Source organism: Fringilla coelebs, assembly GCF_963513975.1.
Source record: "Fringilla coelebs genome assembly, chromosome: 23".
Lineage (NCBI taxonomy): Eukaryota > Metazoa > Chordata > Aves > Passeriformes > Fringillidae > Fringilla > Fringilla coelebs.
In genome coordinates, this window is record NC_140049.1 from 6,385,343 (window position 1) to 6,405,250 (window position 19,908).

The following is a 19,908-nucleotide window of genomic DNA, read 5'->3' on the forward strand; positions in this document are numbered from 1 at the left end:
ACAGACTTTTACCCTCTGATCTACACCTATTTCTGTCTGAATATATCTCCCCTTATTATTTTCAGTTTTATTTTCATCAAAGGAGCAAACTCTGTCAGAACTGGAAACACCCTCCCATGAGGGGTCCATAGCAGGTGGGCTCAGAGGGACATCGAGGGGCTGGAGAGCTGGGAACAGAGCTGGGAATGGAGCTTTGGAAGGGACTGGAGCACCAGGAGCAGCTGAGGGAGCTGTGAAAGGGGCTCGCCCTGGAGAAAAGGAGGCCTGGGGGGATCTTCTGGCTCTGCACAACTCCTGACAGGAGGGGACAGCCAGGGTGGAGGTTGGCCTCTGCTCCCAGGGAACAGGGACAGGACAGGAGGAAAATGCATGAAGTTGTGCCAGGAAAAGTTCATGTTGGACATCCAGTGGAATTTCTCCATGGAAAGGGTGGTCAGGCATTGGAAGGGACTGCCCAGGGACTCTAGGTGGTGGAGTCCCCATTCCTGAAGGTGTCCAAGGAATGCCTGGACATGGCACTGAGCGCTCTGGACTGGATGACAAGGTGGGGGTCAGCCACAGGTTGGACACGATGATCTAGAGGTCTGTCCCAACCTATTTGATTTTGTGATTTTATTTCTAGAAGTTAAACCAGGGGTTTGGGTCTCTCCTTTTTCCATCAAGGGATTTTCTTTACCTGAAAAAAATTAGGTCCTGACTTTATCCAGCAGCACCAACCAGGTAAATCTGCACCAGGTAAAGCAGCAAAGTGCCAGAGAAGCAGGTTTAGCACAGCTGAGTTTTTTCAGGTTTAAAAGCCCATGGCCACAGGGATTTTCTGTGACTGACTTTTCCTTGAGAGGAAAGCTAATGTCTTTACAAACAATTTGATGGGTGAAAGTATGGGTGTTTAAGTCTTTGAAATGGGTTTTAATGTATCTTCTAACTTCGGGCAGGAGGTTTGTTGCAGAGCCCAGACAGCTTGGCTTCTACAACAGACAAGTGTCTGCACAAGCCTGAACTTTGGGACTAAAATAATAGGTAAAATAACGGGTTCAAAGGGTTCATGTGGTAGGTGGGAGGCTGTAACTTCCTAGTACCTCAGCCAAGGGGGAAAGAAGGGGCAAGATGCGGCCGGGACTTTGGGATAAAAGGAGGCTGTGCCCTCCAAAACCTCGGGAGAGAGAGCTTCGCGGGTGTGTGCCCCGGTGGACTCTCTCCCTTTATTCGAATAAAGGTGCAGGACTTCTCTCTCTCCTTTTTGGACATAATTCTCTGGCGTTTGTGGAATTTTCCTGACACCCTCAATCCCTCCAGCTCTGAATGGAACCTCCTGGGAGCTGCCACCGGAGCAAAGCCAAGATTTGGGGGTATTTGCACACCTGAAGGGTGCAGACACAGAAAGTGGGGCAAACCCGAGGTACTACAAGAACCACATCTGAGGAATGTTCTCTGGGCAAACACCAGACCCTGTGGCCTTGGATAGTCTCAATGTTCCTCTTGGCACAAGGACCAGACTTTTAAAATGAGTCACAAGTTTCAAATACAAGAGGTTCCTAGCAAGACTGAAGCCTTTGAAACTGAAGGATGGCTGATATCATCTGTAACCACAAACCAGCGAAAAACAGAAGCAAGGGCACCACTGCGGCCAGGGCTTTTCCCTCTGGTAGACACAGGACCACCGTCGGTGTGAGGGGAGAACAGGGCCATGACGGGAGAGTAGGGTGTGAGGGGAAAACACAGACTACGAGAGAAGTGGGGCCATGACGGGAGAGCGGGGCCGTGAGGGGAGAGCTGGGTGTGAGGGGGGAACGGGGTCTGTGAGGGAAGAGAGGGGCCATTAGGGGGGAGTGACACCGTGAGGAGAGAGCTGCGTGTGAGGGGAGAACGGGGATGTCAGGTGAGAAGCGGCTGAGAAGGAGCGGGGCTGTCCCGCGCCTCAGCACCAGGACGGGCGCTGCCCCGGGAAGCCAGGCGGGAGCTGCGCGGGCCACGTCCGCCGAAGGCCCCTCCGGCAACGGCAACGGCAACGGCAACGGCAACGGCAACGGCAACGGCAACGGCAACGGCAACGGCAACGGCAACTGCCGGCGCCGCCGCCGCGTCCGCCCAGCTCCGCGGGACGCGGGCCGCCCTCAGCACCGGCCGGGCTGCCTGCCCTCCGATTGGCCAGCGGAGCTGTCCGTCACTAGGCGTCACGCTCCAGGGCCAAATGGGCATGCGGGGAGGGCCTGGCCGGGGCCTGCAGGGCGGGGCCGCGCTCGGGCTGGAGCGAGGGGCAGGTAAGGGGCAGATGTGGGGTGGGTATGGCCGGGGACTGAGGGGCGTCGGGCCCTGCTCCTGCTCCTGCTCCGCTCCCCGCACCCGGGGTCTGACCGTGCGGGGTTGTGCAGGACTCCGGGGCTCGCGGGGCGGCGGTGGCCTGCACTGCCGGAGGCATCCCGGGTGGGACCGGGCGGTGAAAGCCCCTGGAGGGCTGAGGGGGCATCCCGGCCCTCGGCGGGAACTGAGGGGTCCGGCCCTGCCCTGGGTCCGGGTCGGGGATGGTTCTAGCACAGGTCCGAGGAGGGAAACGGGCTGGAGTCTTAAAAGTGCTCCATGTGATGTTCACAGAATCATCCCAGAATGGTTTGGGTAGGAAGGGACCATAAAGCTCATCCAGTCCCAACCCCTGCTATGGGCAAGGACTAATTCCATGAGACCAGGCTGTTTCAAGCCCCGTGCAGCCTGGCCTTGGACACTTCCAGGGATGGGGAGGTTAAAAATGAGGTGATTACTGGGCAATCCCAGGGAGAAGAGCGGGTGTTGTGTGCAGCCATGGTCTGGACAGCCTTTTGTGGGGGCTCATCCTGGGAGCTGCCACACTCACAGCCCCCAAGAACTTCACCTCAACCATGCATCCTCTGCCGTCCTTACTGCGCTGGCAGGTTTTGGTCCAGATGCAGCTGGTTTTGGCTGCCTGGCTGCTGTGGCCTGAGCTGATCATCTGGAAAAAATAGCTCTAAGGCATGTGTGCATGTATCCCTTTGCTGTCAAATATATTGGAGATAAATATGCCTTGATTATCCTTTGTGTGGTTGAGGGTGTTCGCAGTTCACGGTGCATGAACTCTGCCCAGGTTCTAAGTTTTTGTTTATGGTATAATAGATCATGTGTTTTCCCCTCCTATTTTTAAAAGTGACATTTATGAGTTGTTCAGATATTCTAAACTCAGCTGAGAGTTGGGCACTGCATGTCCAGCAATGGTACATGCCCCATTGTTGTGTTAAAAATTCAGACAAAAGTCCAGACCAACTTAAAATGGGGAACATGCACTGGGCAGCTCAGATCAGTCCTGTTCCCCAGATCTGTTATGAAGATCTGAATCCCTGATGTACAGTCAAGTCTCCCTGGAAAGGATCATTGTTTGAGGAGATTTTTGAAGCTGTGGTGCAAAACTTTAATAAATCATGGGTTAAGGTGATAGGACTGGAATGCATTTTGGAGGTCTGGCAGCTTGTTGGAAGTTGCTGGGTTTTTGTTTAGATAAAGAAGAACGGAACTTGGTGTTTGTAATGCATTATGTAAATTTAAGGTGTTGACATAAGATAAAGCAAAGGGCACAGAATGTTGCAGTGGTTTAAATCCCAATGGAATCAGGTCAGGTGATGAAGTACAAGTACCTGGAGTAAGCTGTGGGATTATCTGGGAGCTGATTAATGAAGGTGTAAATTCCCTTCCCCTTCCTCTGCTGAAACAGCTCTTCCTTGCTGTCCCAAGGTCCTCCAATACCTGCTCCACCTTTTCTCTCTGAGCCTGAATGCCAGCCTGACCAAGGCAAACTTGCCTTTTGTGGCACAGGGAATAAATTCATATTCTAATGGATTTATGGAAGCATGCATCTCTGGAACAACTTTATCCACACACATGGGGATTGGAAGGAGATAATCTTTAGGGTCCCTTCCAGCCCAAACCATTCTGTGATATGTAGCAAAAGGCATTAATGAATTCACCAAGCTACCGGCTTTAATTAATTTTAAAATCAGGATTTACTGAACAGATATCTTGAAATAAAGGAGGCTGAGGAACTGATTTGGAATACTTAGGAATATTCCACCCCTTTCCCATAGCTCATGACAGGAAAATACATAATTCCCTTCAGCAGCAAGGCTTTGAGTGTCAGAAAATGAGTGATTTACCACTCATGACAGTGCAGCAGGGAGGCCCCAGTGTACTGCTTTAGGTCACTCTTGCACCTAGTTCTGCATCTTTTAGTAAGCAAAACTGTCAGCACCAAAATATCTGTAGCTGGGCTCCAGGGTAGTAAGAGATGAACAGGAGGTGTTCTGCAAGTCCAGTTGTAAGGAAAGCAGCAATACTTTTGCAGCTCTGGTGTAATGAAGATGCGGGGTTGTACAGGGTGGAAGCTCTTCTGACAGGAGCATTGTTGGGATCTGTGTTGTTTCCAAGAGTTTCTGGCTGGCATCAGCTGCGATTCAGGAACAAATTTCTTCTTCCTGGGCAAAACAGAGGCAAGTGGGCCAAAAAAAATCTCTTGACTACCTCGTTGTGGCTGCATTCAGCTGAGATGCTCTATCCTGGATATGAATTTTGCTCCCTCAGGCTCCCAGGATGTTTGCCCAGAGCTCCCGGAACTCCGTGAGCCCCGTGCTGCTGCTGGTGCTGCTGGGCTGTGTCCTGTGTCCCCCAGCACAGGCCAGCAAGGTGGGTGACACTGAACCATGTGTGGGGCACAGCAGAGGTGGGGTGTGAGGGGACAGATCTGTGTTCCCTCCTTCACATGGCTCCTGTGTCCTGCAGAGCTCTGAGGACATTCGCTGCAAGTGCATCTGCCCCCCGTACCGCAACATCAGCGGGCACATCTACAACAAGAATGTGTCCCAGAAAGACTGGTGAGTGAGTGAGCAGCCCCAGGGTCGGTCCGTGACAGCCAAGCTCTGGAGTTCCCAGCCAATGCTGAGGAACAGATTCCCTGCCTGTATGTTTGCAGAGGGAGCTGCTTTGGTGGGTGATGTTCAGCCCAGGCCAGGGGTATTTTTTTAAATAGAAATTGAGGAATCTGGGATGATACATTAACCCACCGCTCTTGGCAGATGTAGGGTGTGCCCTCCAATCCTTTCCACCTGAACCAGATCCCTGCCAAAGGTGCTGGGACAACCCATCCCAGGGACTTTGGGCAGCTAGGCTGTGAGGGGAGCTCTTAACACCAGATCAGTGTTGTCAGCCTGACCGGAAGGCTGGGACACAGACAAAGTCACCCCAGTGTCCTTGCACAGAGCACTGGTTTCACCTTGTGCTGCTGCTGATTGTGGTTTGTTTGTGCTGCAGCAACTGTCTGCACGTGGTGGAGCCCATGCCAGTGCCCGGGAATGACGTGGAGGCCTATTGCCTACTCTGCGAGTGCAAGTACGAGGAGCGCAGCACCACCACCATCAAGGTACCTGAGCTCAGGCCCCTGCCCGTGTCCTGCCACCTGCTGTGCCACACAAGCCCAGGGTGACTGCACTCACTGCCTGTGCCCTGCCCCTTGCCCTGCCACAGTAGTGTGGGCACTGCCACACTGGAAGGTTCCTGGAGAAGAGCCCAGAAAGTTTTCTTTCAGAAAGGAAATTGTCACAAGGAGTACATGGTAGCAATGCCAGGGACTCACTCTACAACTCTCTGAAAGAAGGCTGTAGCCAGGTGGAAGTTGGCCTCTTCTCCAGGCAGCTAGTGACAGGACAAGAAGACATGGTCTTAAGCTGCACCACAGGAGGTTTAGGTTGGACATTAGGAAGAATTTATTGACAAAAAGGGTGTTGGGTACCAGAAGGGGCTGCCCAGGGAGTCACTGTCCCTAGAGGTGGTCAAAGAACAACTGGATGTGGCACTGAGTGCTCTGGGCGGGATGACAAGGTGGGGATTGGTCACAGGTTGGACTCCATGCTCTCAGACAGCTTCTCCAGCCTCACTCAGTGATTCAGGGATTCTGTGACTTCTGTGATTTCTGTGATTCCCTGTCTGAGACCGGGGCATTCCTGGTAGTGAGGAGCTGTGTGGGAGCCCAGTCTTCTTGCTAGGGAGGTAGACAAGTGTGACAAGAGTGCCAAGTATCTCTGACCAGGGCCTCATCTTGTTGTCCCTTATGTGCAGAACATGCCCTCAGCTGGCACAGTGAGAGGGTCAGCACAGTTTGTGCAGTGATGGCACAACCTCGGCCTCCTGGCAAGAGCAAGAGACTCTTGTGAGCAAAATGAGAACAAGAGATCACAGATCAGAGGCAGCTGCAAAGGACCTTCCTGACCTCTGTGGTGCTTCTTATCTCCACTGCTTATCCTTTCCCCTTGCTGTCTTCAACTGCAGGTGATCATCATCATTTACCTGTCAGTGGTGGGGGCCCTGCTTCTCTACATGGCGTTCCTGGTGCTTGTGGACCCCCTGATCCGCAAGCCAGACCCCTACACCCAGCCCCTGCACAATGAGGAGGACAGCGAGGTGAGGGAGCAGAGGGTGCAGACAGAGGGACAGGAGAATGGGGGACAGGGAAACAGTGACCTCCTGCTTGTCTCCTCTGATCCACTGAGGGACCAGCACTGCTGCTTTGGGGGCACTTACATTTAGATCTCTGCACATCATGCAGAAACACAAGGAATATTCAGAGTTCTGTGTAATGACCCCAAGGTAAGCCCTGCCTTCAGAGGCAGAGGGGACTTTGTAGCAGCTGGCTGAATTTGGTTTGTCCATCTGGAGGGAAAAAAAAGCCAAACAGATCCTGTTGGTGCAGTGTCCCGGGTGGAGTTTTGTGGTGCAGAGCTTCTAGGGAAGGATGAGCTTAAGTGTTGGCTAAAACATCTTCTAGACACTTAAAACACCAGCCTGTGAGGTGCTGTTTGATCCTGCTCTGGGGCTGGGCCCTGGGCTGTATCCAGGATGTTGTTCCTTGTGCTCCTTGGTTGCAGTTTGCCCAGAGCACAATTTCATTCAAACCCCATCTTTTTGTGGGATGCTGGTGTACAAACCATGGGAAAAATGATTAAGACCTAGTAGCAATGAAAGAGCCACTCTCTCCCTCTTTCTCTCTTTGTCACACACCAGTTTTGGGGGAGGAAAAATTTCTTGCTGCATAAAATTCATGCAGTTGCAGCACTGGGTTGGATTGTCCTATTTGTACTTTGTTGTGAGTATAAACTATTTGGCCCAATTCCGTCATCCTCACATGTGAGGAGCAGCTGCTCCAGTGTCCACAGTCCATCCATTGCCTCCCTCTGCTGAAAAAGGAGGTCCTGCAGGAGGAAATGAATTGTATCCCAAAGTCATGGGTTTGCACCCTGCTCTGCAACAGTAATTCAGATCTAGATCTAGGTGCACATGGTAAATGCCTGGGGTTAAGTGAGGTTTATCTTACTCCAGTATGTTGGACTAAGTCCTCTGTGACAGGCCTTGTTCCTGTGCCACGATGGATCTCCATCCATCGTCAGCCTGGTTTTAGTGGGGGGATGTGATTCACCTCGGCACTGTGGCTCCTTGCAGATTCCAAGAGTGGGTTTCCAGCAGAGCTCTACACTTCGTGCAGTTCCTCTGCTGGGAAATTCTATCTGGAGTTGTGGGTGATCCCCAAGAGCAAGGACTTGGGGGCTGGTGTTGAGGAGCTCTGAGAAGGAGGTTTTTCATCAGAACAACTCAAACCTTGAACTGCTCTTTCAGGTGCAGTTTCTCCCCAGGTCAGCTGCCTCCCTCTGTGCTCAGGCTGGGCACTACCTTGTCTCCAACTCCATTCCTTTCCTTGCAGGACACTCACTCCCTCGCTGCAGTGCCCACCCTGGCTGGTGCCAGGGCCAACACAGTGCTGGAGCGGGTGGAGGGGGCGCAGCAGCGCTGGAAGCGGCAGGTGCAGGAGCAGAGGAAGACGGTGTTCGACCGGCACAAGATGCTGAGCTAGGCCCTGCTGGGCCCTGCCGCATCAGGACACCCCGGCGTTGGAATGGAACCTCCAGCCCTCCCTGATTCACCATCTCCAGAAGGAGCAGCAGCCCTAAAGGCTTCTCTGGTCGTGTCCCCTGCCCTTCCCTTGCCCAGCCACGCTGGCCCCTGGGCTCTGGCTGCCATGTGGAGCTCGACTGAACACGGGACTCCATCAGCCCATCCCAGCAGGGACAGGGGCTGGGAGTGGAGCGCTGCGAGCTGGCTGAGTCCTCCTGGGATAAAAATAGTGGGAGAATTTTGATGTGGGATAAATTATGTGATGTTTCTCCAGAATGCAGCAGCCACCACCTCCTCCTCCAGTGTGCACTGATGGTCCTTGGGCATTGTGGTGCTGAGCCACACAGGAACAAAGGGGAGGGGGTTTCTGCCAGTGCACACTGCTGCTTCCGCTTATCCTGATGTAAATGGAGAGATTTCCATACCTCTAGAATCTGTCCAGGTTTACACCAGCATAACTGAGATTGCAGCTTGCTTCTGGGCATGTGAATATCACAAAACCTGTTAGTACCTACATCAGTAAGAGTCCAACAGGTAAAAAGCTGATCTACATTTCTATCTTTTTGCGCTTTACCAGTAGATAAAAACTTCCTGGGGTGAAACCTCTTGATTTGTACCCACACAGGTGACCCTTGGTGTTCTCCCACAGTGGGCAGCAGCATTTGTGTCCAAGAGAACTGGGGCAAAGGTTCTCCTGGAGCACTGGGAACACCTGTTAGGGCCCTGGGAAGTGGACACTTGTACCACTTGGAACAGTCCGAGAGCTCTGACAGGACTTGGGCTGTGTGAAGGAAGCTGCAGTGGTTCTGCCGTGTGTATTGATCCCACTGAGAACATTTGGAGTTTATGGTGTAGCACCTCCGTATTAAATGCAAAGATCTACTACCTGAGTGGCTTTTTTTCAGGGGAAAAACTCCATCATGCCAGGTCTGGGGCTCTCCATCTGCCTGCCAGTGCCCAGCAGGTGAGCTGATGACACCTCAACCAGAGCTGTGGTTATGGCGCTGCAGGAGTGGCACTGCTCCTTGCTGTCCTGCTCCAGGAGAGCCAGGCTTGGAACATGGGCAGACCAGAGTCTTGCTTGGCACAGGTTAGTGAGTTCTCTGAGCTATCCCATGGGAATGCTGAGCAGACTGGAATTCTTCCTTTGCAGGAAGCTGAGAAATTGTTGCTAAAAGCTTAACTGGGAGAGGTGCCAGTCACTGCCATGCATGCTGGGGTTCACAGTTGCTAGTGGAGCACCCAGCCCTCCAAGCTGACCCTGCCAGACGAACCCAAACAGCAACTTTTGGGATCCTTTGTGTACCCCAGTTACCCTTCAGCACCTCAGTGGGCTAAAAAGGACCCAGAGCTTCACATTATACCCAAGTCACATTTTCCTTGGCTTATCTTTGTTCCCTGGTGCTCAATTCTGTGCCTTCCTCTCCTTTCTAGAAGCCCCATCTTGCCTGTCCTTCCCGCTCCGTGTGAACCTCGCAAAAACACGAAGTGAGGTCCCTGGGAATTGGTTTTTTTCCCTTCGAGGGCGGGAACAAGCAGCGCTGGTGGGAGGCGCCGCCGGGGGCCGGGCCGATGGGTCCATCTGGTGGCCGTTGGCCCCGATAGACACCGGAAAATGGCCGGGCACTGGTGGGAGCTTGCTGCTGCCACGAACCTGCTGAGTCTGAGGGTGAAGGGTCTGGTGAGCAGCACCCCCAGACTTTCCCCTGACCCCTCCAGGAGCAGCTAGGAAATAGAATCAGAGAGGAATGAATTAGAAATCGAGAGTTTTGGAAAAAGTTACAAAACTTATAGGAGGTAAGGTGTGAAGAGGCTCCAAAAAATACCACTGCCTGATTAATTATTTGGTTTGTTAATTAGCTGATCAGCTTTGTCCCGTACATCATCCTCCCTGGGAGGAAAGGTTTTCTACTGCTCAGCCTTGAATTCCCAAGCCCCGTCCCCTTCCTGTGCCCCCTCCCTGGCTCCTTGGGGCATCCCCCGGGAGGTACATTCTGATGGGCCCTGCTCCTAGACCCATCCACAGCCTACAGCAATGGTTCCCATCTCTCCAGACATGGAAAAGTGAGAACCAATAACTTAATTTTTTATCCAAAAAGGCAATGTGAAAAATAAAGGAAACAAATCCAGCTGCTTTGACATCCTGCCACAGGTGTTGTGCTCAAGTGTCTGCTGTGGTCCAGATGTCGATGCTCTGGATGATGAGCCACTCACTCTGGTCCTGGGTAACCCGGATCCTCACACACTCCACGGGCCCAGGCAGGATCCTCTCCAGGCCCTGCTGCTCCAGGATCCCCTTCTCGAAGGAGCCCACAGGGATGTAGGAGGAGCAGTCCCAGCTGCGGTCCCGGTGCTGGCCCAGCTCCAGCAGCCCTGCACGCAGGAAATCGCCCGGGCGCTCCACGGAGCCCGTGCGCACCCGGACACGGCTGACTCGGGCTGGCTGTTTGAACACAATGGAAAAAGTACTGCCAGCTGCTGGGTCTTTACCCCAAAAGTACCCCTGTGCCAAGCTGTAGGCCTTGAGGGGCTCGTAGTTCTCAAAGATGGACATGCTGGTGTACAGGGATGCCGGCGGGTTGTCTGGGAGGTCCAAGGCATCAGCCTGGAAATCCTCGTCCTTCAGGCGGTTGACAGTGCCCTGGAAGGAGGAGTAGAGGCCCATGTGCTGGAAGAGGGATGGCTTGAAGCGGATCACGTCCTTCTGGGTGAGCAGCTGGCGGAAGTGGACCAGCAGCCAGTCGCAGGGCATTTCCTGGTAGAAGAGGAGGAGGAAGTGAGCCAGGCGGGGAAGGTCACTGGAGCGGTAGAGCTTTCCGATGTAGCCCAGCTTGGAGAATTCGAGGGTGGCCCAGTTGGAGCCCTCCTGGGAAGCCAGTGCCCTGCGGATGGCTGTCAGGAAGGACCTGGCGCTCAACACGTCATCCTCGATCATCAGGTAGTAGGAGGAGAGGTTGGCGGCGAAGGCGAGCAGGAAGGCATAGTCCACATTCTGCTTGGAGCGGAACCTCACCCGCTCCTCTGCATCATTGAAGTTCCTCTTCAGGCCTTCCAGGGTGGGGTAGAACTCGAGGGGAGCGTGGATGAGAAGGAGCCGGCCCAGGAGGATGTGACGAGCAAACTTCTGGGTGATGGTGGTGGCAACGCGCACGTTCCAGCCAGGATCGGTGTCAGCCAGGTGCACCACCACCACCATCTCCTGCAGCTCCTCCTCTGTGGACTGGCTGAACAGGGACTCGAGTGTGGCCAGGAGGTAGAAACCACGCGGCCTCTGCACAGATGCCATTCCCACTGCCAGGAATTCTGCAAGGCAAAGGAAAGGCATGAACAGGCAGAGGGGTGACCTGGGATCACCATAGTGATGTTCTTCCCTTCAAGATGTAATGAAAGGGCTCCAAAAACCTCTTCCCATGGCCAGCCTGCAGGGTCAGTGCTGTTTGTAACCCCATGTCTAAGGCCAGGGTCTCTTTCCTGAAGCTGGAGCCTTCAGCATCTCACAAGAGGCCCCAAATTGTCCCAAATGGCAGCAAGAGGCAGGCTGAGGAGGCAGGGGCTCCACTGAAGAAATATTCCTGAAAAAAACCTTTAAAAAGCCAAATCTAGGCAAGTAACAGTGCAGAGAGAGAGACTACAGGATAGGAATGGCTTATTGGTAGGGCTGCACGTCCTGGAAGCATTCTCTACTCCCCACCTCATGGAGATGCACCCACACTGGGATCAGGCACCTTGTGTCCTCCCCATGGCCCAGCAGTGGCTACCTTGATTCAGCTTCTCTTGCTGATGGTTGGGACAATGCCATTCCTGTGATGGCTCCAGACCAGCCTCACAGGTTGCCCTGGGCTCTTTCCCACAGGGTTTGCATAGGAATTGCTTCTTCTGCACCTGTCCAAGAGCTTGGCCCACTCCTCCTACACTGTGGGGTTGTCCCAGTGCTCCAGCTCACCATCTCCACTGGAACTTCAACCCCAGAGAAACGGGATCTCAGCAACCCCCAAAGAGAGTCTGGGAAGCCCAAAACACCTGCAGTCACCCAGTCCCAAGGTGCAGAAACTTGAACCCTGTGTAGAGCACATGGAGCTTCCCCAACTCTTCCATCCCCAGAGCCAGCAGTAATAGCTGTGGAGGTTGTGGGCAGGTCCCCACCCAAAAAGGCAGGACACAGCCCCTCCCTGGCCCAGCAGCACTCAGGGGGCAGGTCTGTGCTGGGATGTGCATACCCAGAGGGTCCAGGACCACTCACTTTTTCGGGGAGCTGGGGAGCCAGCGAGGAGCTGGTAGGAGATGTTGTGCAGTGCAGAGAGCTCAGCTGTGTCCCTGAGGATGTGCTGGGCTCCCTCTGGCTGCAGCAGCTGCAGGATCTTGTCGGGAGCCAGGCCCCTGAGCTCCACCTGCATGGGAGCCACAGGCAACAGGTCACACCCCAGAGCACCATGCAGCAAGGGGGGGATGGCAAGAGGGGGCCCAGAAGTGAAGGGAAGCCCCTGTCCTGCCCTCCCAGCTCCTAGATTCATGGGGGTCCCTCTCCCCAGGGCAACCCGAGGGAGAGGAGAAGGCAGGGGGGTGTTGGGGTGACATGGGGCAGGGAAGAGAGCAGAGCTGAGGTTGGGGTTCATGTGGGGCAGGAAGGGATACAGGATGCTCCACTAGCCTCTCCAGTGGGATGTTTCTGGTTAGGGACTCACCTCCAGAGGATCCAGTTCCTGCCGGCTGCCCCCATGGAGGAGGAGGAGGAGGAGGAAGGAGGCAGCGAGCAAAACCGTGAGGGAGCGTTTCAGGGAGCATCGCATGGCCCCTGCTGGCTGAGGCCTGGGGAGAGGGGACATGTCAGGGCACAGCCTGGGGAAAGCCACCACCCCCTGGATAGGACAGTGAGACAGCACCCAGATACACCCCTGGGACTGAGCGCCTGCCCCAAGCACCCACAGGTGCACACCTGTGAGCAGCCATGGGGCATCAGGGGACACTTGTGCACTGTCCCCTTTGGGCAGGCAGGGACAGAGACACCCCAAGCTGACCAGGACAAAATCAGCCAGGTACAAAATCCCCCCAAACCAGCCCCAGGACACCTCAGCTGCCCTGGGACATGCCAAACAGCACCCTGGAGCTGGAAGCAGAAGAAATGCAAGTAACAGGGCCTCAGAAAAAATTTTCAGGTCATGGGGGCACCCCACGAGCAGTCACCAACACCCCAGGATTTGCCACCAAGCCCTGGGAAACACTCAGGTCTCAAATGGGCCCAGGCTGTTCTTCCAGCACTGTGAGGAGGAAGCTGCTCCCCACCTTTCTCCAGGCAGGCCCCAGCTTGCCCTGTCCCAGCCCCCTCCCCTGCTTGGTAGGACAAGAAAAGCGTCCCTGAGGGGACAGTGTCACCTTCAAGCAAGTCACAGTGAACTTGAGATGATGTACATTGTAGCAGAGGTGTGGCAGGAGGCTAAAAGGCTCCTGTGTTTGCCTGGGTTTTTTCCATTATAAATATGACAGTGCTGCCCTGGAAGAGAAGCAGCTGAGCCTGGGCAAGTGCCCAGCCTGATGGGGCAGACACCCTGAGCCCCATCCAAGCTGTTTACAGTGACTTGGCTTGGTAAAAGCAGCTTTGAATGCAAACATGGAGGAAAAGCCTTCCTAAGCCCTCCCAAACCAAGGCTGGGCTTCCTAGGACAGCGCCCTGAACACTTTCCTGCCCCAACCACTGCTGTGCAGGGGATGCTCTGAGCCCACCTGCAGGCCCCACAGATTGGAGCACAGCACCTCTGGGGCTGCTGCCCTGAAGTGTGTGCTGGGCTAATTTTAAGGAGAACCCTCGTTTTTGCGTCCAGGAGTCCTTTGGAGGGGTTGTCAGCTCCCTAAGAGGCTGGTGCCGAGCACTTCACCCTGGGAGCACTGACCCCGCCCAGGGACACGGCTGCTCCCTTGGAGATAAACACTGGAGCCAGAGCCGCGCTCCCCGGCAGGGCTGGGCTGGCTGGCAGCAGAGAGCCAGCTCCTGGAGCTGCTTAATCTCTCTCTCCAGGTCCCAGCAGAGAGTGTGGCCTCTCCATCTCTTACAGCTCTGGAGACATGGGGGACCTCACCAGCTCAGGAGGGAGCAGCATTAGGGATCTGTCCGACCCAGAGGGACATCACACCCTGATGCCACCCTGGACATGGATTTCCAAGCCTGGACCTCCGGGATCTACAACCTGGGCCACGGAGTGAGCTGGGAAGGGCGAGGCCCTGGCCACGTACCAGGCTGGGCATTTAGCCACTCTGGGTGGCCAAAGGTTTTTCTGCCTGCTGGGGAATGTCTGGCTGCCAAAGGCCCATCCTGCATGGAAAACAAGATGCTGCTGAGCACCCCCAGCTCTCACAGGCAGCAGCTTCACCCGAGGAGCAAGCAGCCCATGGGGAGCAGGGGTCACCGGCACAGAATAGAAGGTAACGAGTGCAGCCCCATAATTAGCCCCCTAATTGGGCTTCGGATTCCTGCCTTGATGGAGGAACAAAGCAGCCCAGGTAAGTGGGCACAACCAGGGGTGCAGCATCCTCCTGCTCCAGCTCAGAGTGCCTCCAGAGAGTATTCCTGTTCCCACACTCTGCTCCAAGCACCTCATGCACCTTCCCCACAGCCCAGCACCCCACTGCAGATGTCCCCAAAAGCCACCCTGCTGTGGGGACATTGGCCAGGAGGAGCTGAGAGCCACTTGCTTGGAGCCAAACTCCTCCCCAGCCTCAGTCCAAGGCAGGGGGAAGGAACAGTCCATTCCCAGCCTCAGTCCCACGGGGCTTCAAGGAAGCGCCCGGTGTGCAGGAAGCTCCAGCTGCTTCCGCTGGCACTGGGGAGAGCAGGGCTGGTTGCACAAGGAGAAGGGAACAGCCAGGGCTCCCTTCCCACTCCCAGGAGTGCCTTTCCATGCAGGGGGAAACTGAGGCATAGACAAAGGCTGTGCCACCCAGCAAGGTAAACACCAGCTCTCCTGCAGCTCAGCTCAGTGTCCGCCCTGAGGGTCCCCGGGGTGGAAAGGGCTGGGATGGAACCCAGCCCCAGAAATGGGTGGGGGACACTGCAGATTGTGGCAGCACAACGTCCCCCATGGGCAAATTGTGGCCATTCGGGGCTGTGGCGGATGGGGGCTCCTGGGCACCCTGGGAGTCAGGCCAGGGTCTAGCCCCACTGTACCTGAGTGTCTCTGCTCCAGGGGTTGTCCCACAGGGACAAAGGAGGGGAAATGCCCTGTTCTAGTAGCACACGGCTCCGAGGGCCAAAGCTTTCAGTCAGCTCAGGTGTCCCACAGCACAGGGAGGTCCCCGCAGGGAGGGACACTTACACCGATCCTGTCCCCACCGCTGACAGCTGGGGAACTCGCAGCCCAGCCCCCTGCCCTCACCCCCGGTCCCCAGGCACCCGCTCCCACGGCAGCACGAGATGGCTCCTGGCCAGAGTCTCAGCCCCGCTCTGGACGCACCCACCGAGGGCAGCGACTCACGGGTGGGCGGCAGCCTCGCCTCTCCGGGGTGCTCGGCCCTGGCAACTTCCCCAGGCTGGCCGGACTCCGGACTCTCGCTCGGCAAAGCCCCACCCCGAGTCCTTGCCTGCCTCTCGCAGAGGAGGAGCGTCTGCCGGCGGCCTCAGTCCCAGGAGCTTTGGAGAACCGGCCAGGTCGGCGGGGACCCACGTGGGACGGGCCGGGGTCCCCAGCCCGCCGTGGGACCTGACAGCCTCACCGACGGGCAGCCCAGGATGGCATCAGCTGTGTCCCACCGACCCCATCCTCGAAGGCAGCTCCAGTCCCCCGGGCAGCAGCAACCCCCGCTGGGGGCTCTTGCCAAGCCCCAGCATCCCAAACTCTGGCACGAACCTGACACTTCACCGAGCCAGGAGCTGGTGACACGGAGCTGGTGACATGGAGCTGGCACAGCGTTTTCCCCATTTATTTTCCAGCTCTTGTGCTGAGGTGGCAAAAACCTCTGGGGCTGCAGAGCCAGAACTGCATGCCTGGCACCTGGGCCAGGACAGAGCCTGGATCCCACCCGGGATGTAGCCCCAGGACACCACAGCTTCCCCACACACTCCAGCTCCTCACTGGAGCTTTGGGCATCGCAGCTGGGCTGAGAATGAAGCCCATTCTAAAGCCCCTTCATTCCAGTGAACCAATGTGAGCCACATAGGGCCCTTCCACGGCCCAGTGGTTCCCAGCTCCTCCACCCTCCAAGCCTTTTCTCCCACTGCTTCCCTCCTCCAGACCCAGAGCAGGAACATGGCTCTGGAGCATCCACTAGTCATCAATGACATTGTTTGTCCCCAGCTCTCAACCAGATCAGCTCCTTCCCCCAGCACCCAATGGAGAGGAAACCCCTTCCCTTCCCTTCCCTTCCCTTCCCTTCCCTTCCCTTCCCTTCCCTTCCCTTCCCTTCCCTTCCCTTCCCTTCCCTTCCCTTCCCTTCCCTTCCCTTCCCTTCCCTTCCCTTCCCTTCCCTTCCCTTCCCTTCCCTTCCCCTGTTTATTCACACAGAAGTGTAGATCCCACTTCCCTTCTTTCCTTGCTGGCCTGGACCTCTCCTACCTTCAGGGAGACCTCACATCTCTTGCCAAGTTCCATCTTCTATAAATCCCCCATGACAACTTCCAGCCCCAGCTGCTCCTGTGAGAGCACATGAAGCTTGGAACACCTCTGTGAGAGAGAGAAGGTAGAGCAGGAAGCAGGGGATGGTGCTGGGAAGGCGGAAGACAACATCCCCAGGCTCCTGGATCCACTGGCTTTCGCTTTTTCACTTTCTGTTTGGGTTTCAATCCTTACATTCCTATGGTGTGGTGGCAGTGGCTCTGTCCCAGTGGGGTCCCAGGGGCTCAGTGGGGATACCCCACCTGCACTGGAGCAAAGGCAGTTTGGGATTCCCACCTGGGTAGGGGCTGCAGGACTCCAGGAGGGCCAAGGCAGGTGGGATGGTGCAGCCCAGCAGAGCTTTGCTGCTCAGTGGCCCAGGGTGGGAAGGACTGTGGGGCTTGCAGCAGCTGCAGGAGGGGGAGGGCTTTTCTCACAGCTGCCCCTGCCACCCACCCCTGCACAGGAAGGAAATCTGGTCCTTCCTGCCCCTGCAGAGAGGAAGAGGGGGGAGGGCTGTCACACCCAGCACAGCCCTGGGTCCCCAGTGCTCGGGGTGTAGCAGCCCTGCCAACAGAACAGCCAACACTGCCAAGGGGAGCAGGAGAGCCACCAAATTCCATGTTGGTCCTCACAGGCTGCTTCAGGGTACAGTGCTAGGGCAGGATTTGACCCTCTCCAGGAACATTCACAAGCAGGCCTGAAGCAGGAAAGGAATCCAGCTAGGACACAGCTCTTGGTGCCCAGGGAAACATCTGGGTCCTCTTGCCCTCAAAGCAAGTGCCACAAACCCAGCCTGAGCCAGTTCATCCAGTTCCCCCTTTGTGCCATGGATCAAGCCCCAATGGTTTTTGGGTGCTGAAAAAGGGTCCCTCCACCTGCCACCCTGTGAGGGCCACAGCATAGCCCCAGTGCCCAGCAACCAACCAGAGCCTGGCACTAAACGCAGCTCTCAAACCTCCCTCTGACCTCAAACCCAAACATGCTCTGCTCACCAAAATATTTGACCAGGGGAAACAGAGAGGTGGCTGAAATGAGACTAATTTTTGCTTGCTTTTAGAATAAGCTGAAGAAGAAAGAAAAGCCCCAGGTGCAAAGGCTGCTCTGAGAGGGCCTTGTGCCTGCACAGGCATACCCAGCTCAGAGGGCCAGGGGAGGACCAGTTCTCCCAGTTGAGGCCAGAGTGGAGGGACTGGGATGGGACAGGCACACGGGAATGCACAGCAGGGCCCTGCCCCCTTCCCCAAGCCCCCAGGCCTCACCTTACCCAGCTCAGCTCCTGTTGGACACCGGATCCCTGACAGGGACAGGAGCAGGATGAGGGTGGTGGCCAGGTCTTCCTGTCTCCCCTAGGAAACCAGAGAGCCAGGCAGGATCTGTTTACAGCCCTTCCATTATTCAGAAGCAGGACAAACAAAAGGTAGAACAGGGCCTCACACAGCAGGGAGAGCACAGGGAGAGCCACCATGATGCTGATCTGGGGCTCCATTTCCACACTACCAAGGGCCATTCTGAGCTGTGTCCAACAGAAATGGGTGACACCAAACCACAGCCACTCCTGCCAGTGCACTCACTGCATCCCACCCTGGAGGACACTGAAAAGGACTTTTCTGGCAATCAAGCGTCAAGAGATGCTGGGGTCAGGGGCCAGGGTGGAAATCCCCTGCTTGGGGCTGAGCTTTGGTGTCACTCCCTCACCGAGCAAACCTCAGCCCAGGGTTCAGGGTCTGATGCTCTGGGTAAGGACCAAGGGGAACACCTGCACATGCAGCTCTACACAGAGGCAGAATCCCCCCTCCACAGCATCCCTGGCATTCCCCATCTTCTCAACATGGATGAGAAAAGGTTCCCAATCCCTGCCAGCACTGCTGATCAGCACAGCTCCAGCACCAGATCACCAGGAGCTTTGTAAAGGAAGAGACTGAGAATTGTTCTTGTACATTTTATACATTTCAGCCAAATAAAAGCCTGCCCTGGGAGGGGCACCTCTGGCTTAGGGGTATCTGTATCTAAATATCCATATTTGAATCCAGCAAGTCTGTTGGTAGCAGGAAACATCCCATCCACCTGCTTCCTGCTGTCACAGCCTGTGCTGCCCGCTACGGCTGCACTGCCCAGGATCAGCCAGGGAATTCTGGAACTGCCAAGCACCTTTGCCCCCCGGATTTGCCATATGCCTGATCAGAAGGTATTCCTGCTTTGCCAGATGGCAGGAAAACACAGCCCTAGGAGCTGATCTGTAGCTCTGTGCAGGAGCCAGAGCAGGGCCCAGGCTGCCGTTCCCAGCCCCGTTCAGCCCGAGGAGCTCCCCACAGGTAAGGGCACAGCCTCACACAGACACCAGACTGCTCCATGCTCCTGACATCAGCCTGAGCCAGGAACCAAACCCCTCTGCTCTCACCCTCCAGACCCTGCATCAACAGCAAACACCAGGCACATAGCCGTGGCATCATCATGAGGGAGTTTTCAGGGAACATAGCAGGAAACAGCCTGAAGCACAGCCAGAACAAGGCTCTGAGTAAGCAGCCACCTCCCTCCAAGACAACCACAAACTGCAGCCTGACCACGTTTCACTGCCTGAGCTCACCACCTGACCCCGAGTTCAGTGGTGTTTAACCCTATAGCAAAAGGCAGATTTCTGTCCCCCACTGCCCTGGGAACGTGAGCTTCCTTGGGGATGGAGCCCCTGCAGCCCTTACGCACAGCTCCAGCCCCGACCCTGTCCTGCCTCTCCTGCACCACAACCATGACACAGCCCAGGCTCTGCTGTCATGGCAGCCCCAGGTGCACAGAGACAGCACATTTTTCTTGCCTTTTATCTCTAATAAACGAACTAAACTTCAAAATTTACCTGTGGCATCAACAGAAGTTCAGCAGTGGTAGAATGGGGAACTGTGAGGCAGAAGCTGTCCCAAATGTGTTTGAAGTCAACATGAAGAGTCTCCAACAGAGATCCAAGGTTGGGGTAGATGTCCTTAATGGTGATTTACAGAGTGGCAAGAAACTCCTTCTGGGCAGCTACACCAGGGTCATGTGGTGTCACAGAATCACTGGATATTCTGAGCTGGAAGGGACCCACCAAGAGCTCAAAGACCACAAAGTCCAAACCGAGATGGCAGAACTCCCTCTCCTTTGGGAGCTTCACTGAACATTCCACAAAGACAAACACTGTTCCTCCTGCTTGGGACCAGATGTGGTCTGCAGTAGGACTGAGGAGCTGATATCTGATAAGCAGCAAAGCTCAATCCAGGGTCTCAGCTGCACAGCTGCTCCCCTGCCCTGCAGCACCTCCTCAGGAAGCCACGTGTTCAATTAAACCTCCAGCCAGGTTCCTTCTGGTCAGACCACACTTCTGACAGGCCCAGCCCCTGCACCCCTCACTTCTCAGTCA

The 19,908-nt window shown here is 55.6% G+C and overlaps 2 protein-coding genes across 4 annotated transcripts; one reads left to right on the top strand and one right to left on the bottom strand.

The window, feature by feature from the left end:
• The first annotated feature begins 2,206 nt into the window (after nucleotides 1-2,206).
• On the top strand, nucleotides 2,207-8,808 carry TMEM9 (transmembrane protein 9). Its single transcript, XM_084220654.1, has 6 exons — nucleotides 2,207-2,261; nucleotides 4,582-4,683; nucleotides 4,780-4,871; nucleotides 5,308-5,416; nucleotides 6,322-6,453; nucleotides 7,748-8,808. Exons 2-6 carry the CDS (start codon nucleotides 4,591-4,593, stop codon nucleotides 7,895-7,897), a joined length of 576 nt encoding a protein of 191 aa, XP_084076780.1. The 5' UTR covers nucleotides 2,207-2,261; nucleotides 4,582-4,590; the 3' UTR covers nucleotides 7,898-8,808.
• A 1,160-nt stretch (nucleotides 8,809-9,968) lies between these two features.
• LOC311162415 (alpha-1,6-mannosyl-glycoprotein 4-beta-N-acetylglucosaminyltransferase-like) lies at nucleotides 9,969-15,475 on the bottom strand. Of its 3 annotated transcripts, none has more exons than XM_084220748.1 (4): nucleotides 15,385-15,475; nucleotides 12,621-12,744; nucleotides 12,179-12,326; nucleotides 9,969-11,241 (listed from the first exon to the last, which is right to left on the bottom strand). In XM_084220748.1, the coding sequence occupies exons 2-4, from the start codon at nucleotides 12,723-12,725 to the stop codon at nucleotides 10,100-10,102; spliced, it is 1,395 nt and encodes a 464-aa protein (XP_084076874.1). In that variant the 5' UTR covers nucleotides 12,726-12,744; nucleotides 15,385-15,475; the 3' UTR covers nucleotides 9,969-10,099. The 3 variants fall into 3 exon arrangements, with proteins under 3 accessions (XP_084076874.1, XP_084076875.1, XP_084076873.1); XM_084220749.1 differs by having other exon boundaries at nucleotides 15,402-15,467; XM_084220747.1 differs by lacking the exon at nucleotides 15,385-15,475 and having other exon boundaries at nucleotides 12,621-13,013.
• Nucleotides 15,476-19,908: the final 4,433 nt, after the last annotated feature.

Coding starts and splice junctions, on each gene's coding strand:
- LOC311162415 (XM_084220747.1), bottom strand. CDS start 12,761: ATGTCCCCTCTCCCCAGGCCTCAGCCAGCAGGGGCCATGCGATGCTCC. Junction 12,327..12,620: donor AGGAACTGGATCCTCTGGAG/GTGAGTCCCTAA, acceptor GCTCCCATGCAG/GTGGAGCTCAGGGGCCTGGC. Junction 11,242..12,178: donor CTCCCCAGCTCCCCGAAAAA/GTGAGTGGTCCT, acceptor TTTGCCTTGCAG/AATTCCTGGCAGTGGGAATG.
- TMEM9 (XM_084220654.1), top strand. CDS start 4,591: ATGTTTGCCCAGAGCTCCCGGAACTCCGTGAGCCCCGTGCTGCTGCTG. Junction 5,417..6,321: donor GCAGCACCACCACCATCAAG/GTACCTGAGCTC, acceptor CTTCAACTGCAG/GTGATCATCATCATTTACCT. Junction 6,454..7,747: donor ACAATGAGGAGGACAGCGAG/GTGAGGGAGCAG, acceptor CTTTCCTTGCAG/GACACTCACTCCCTCGCTGC.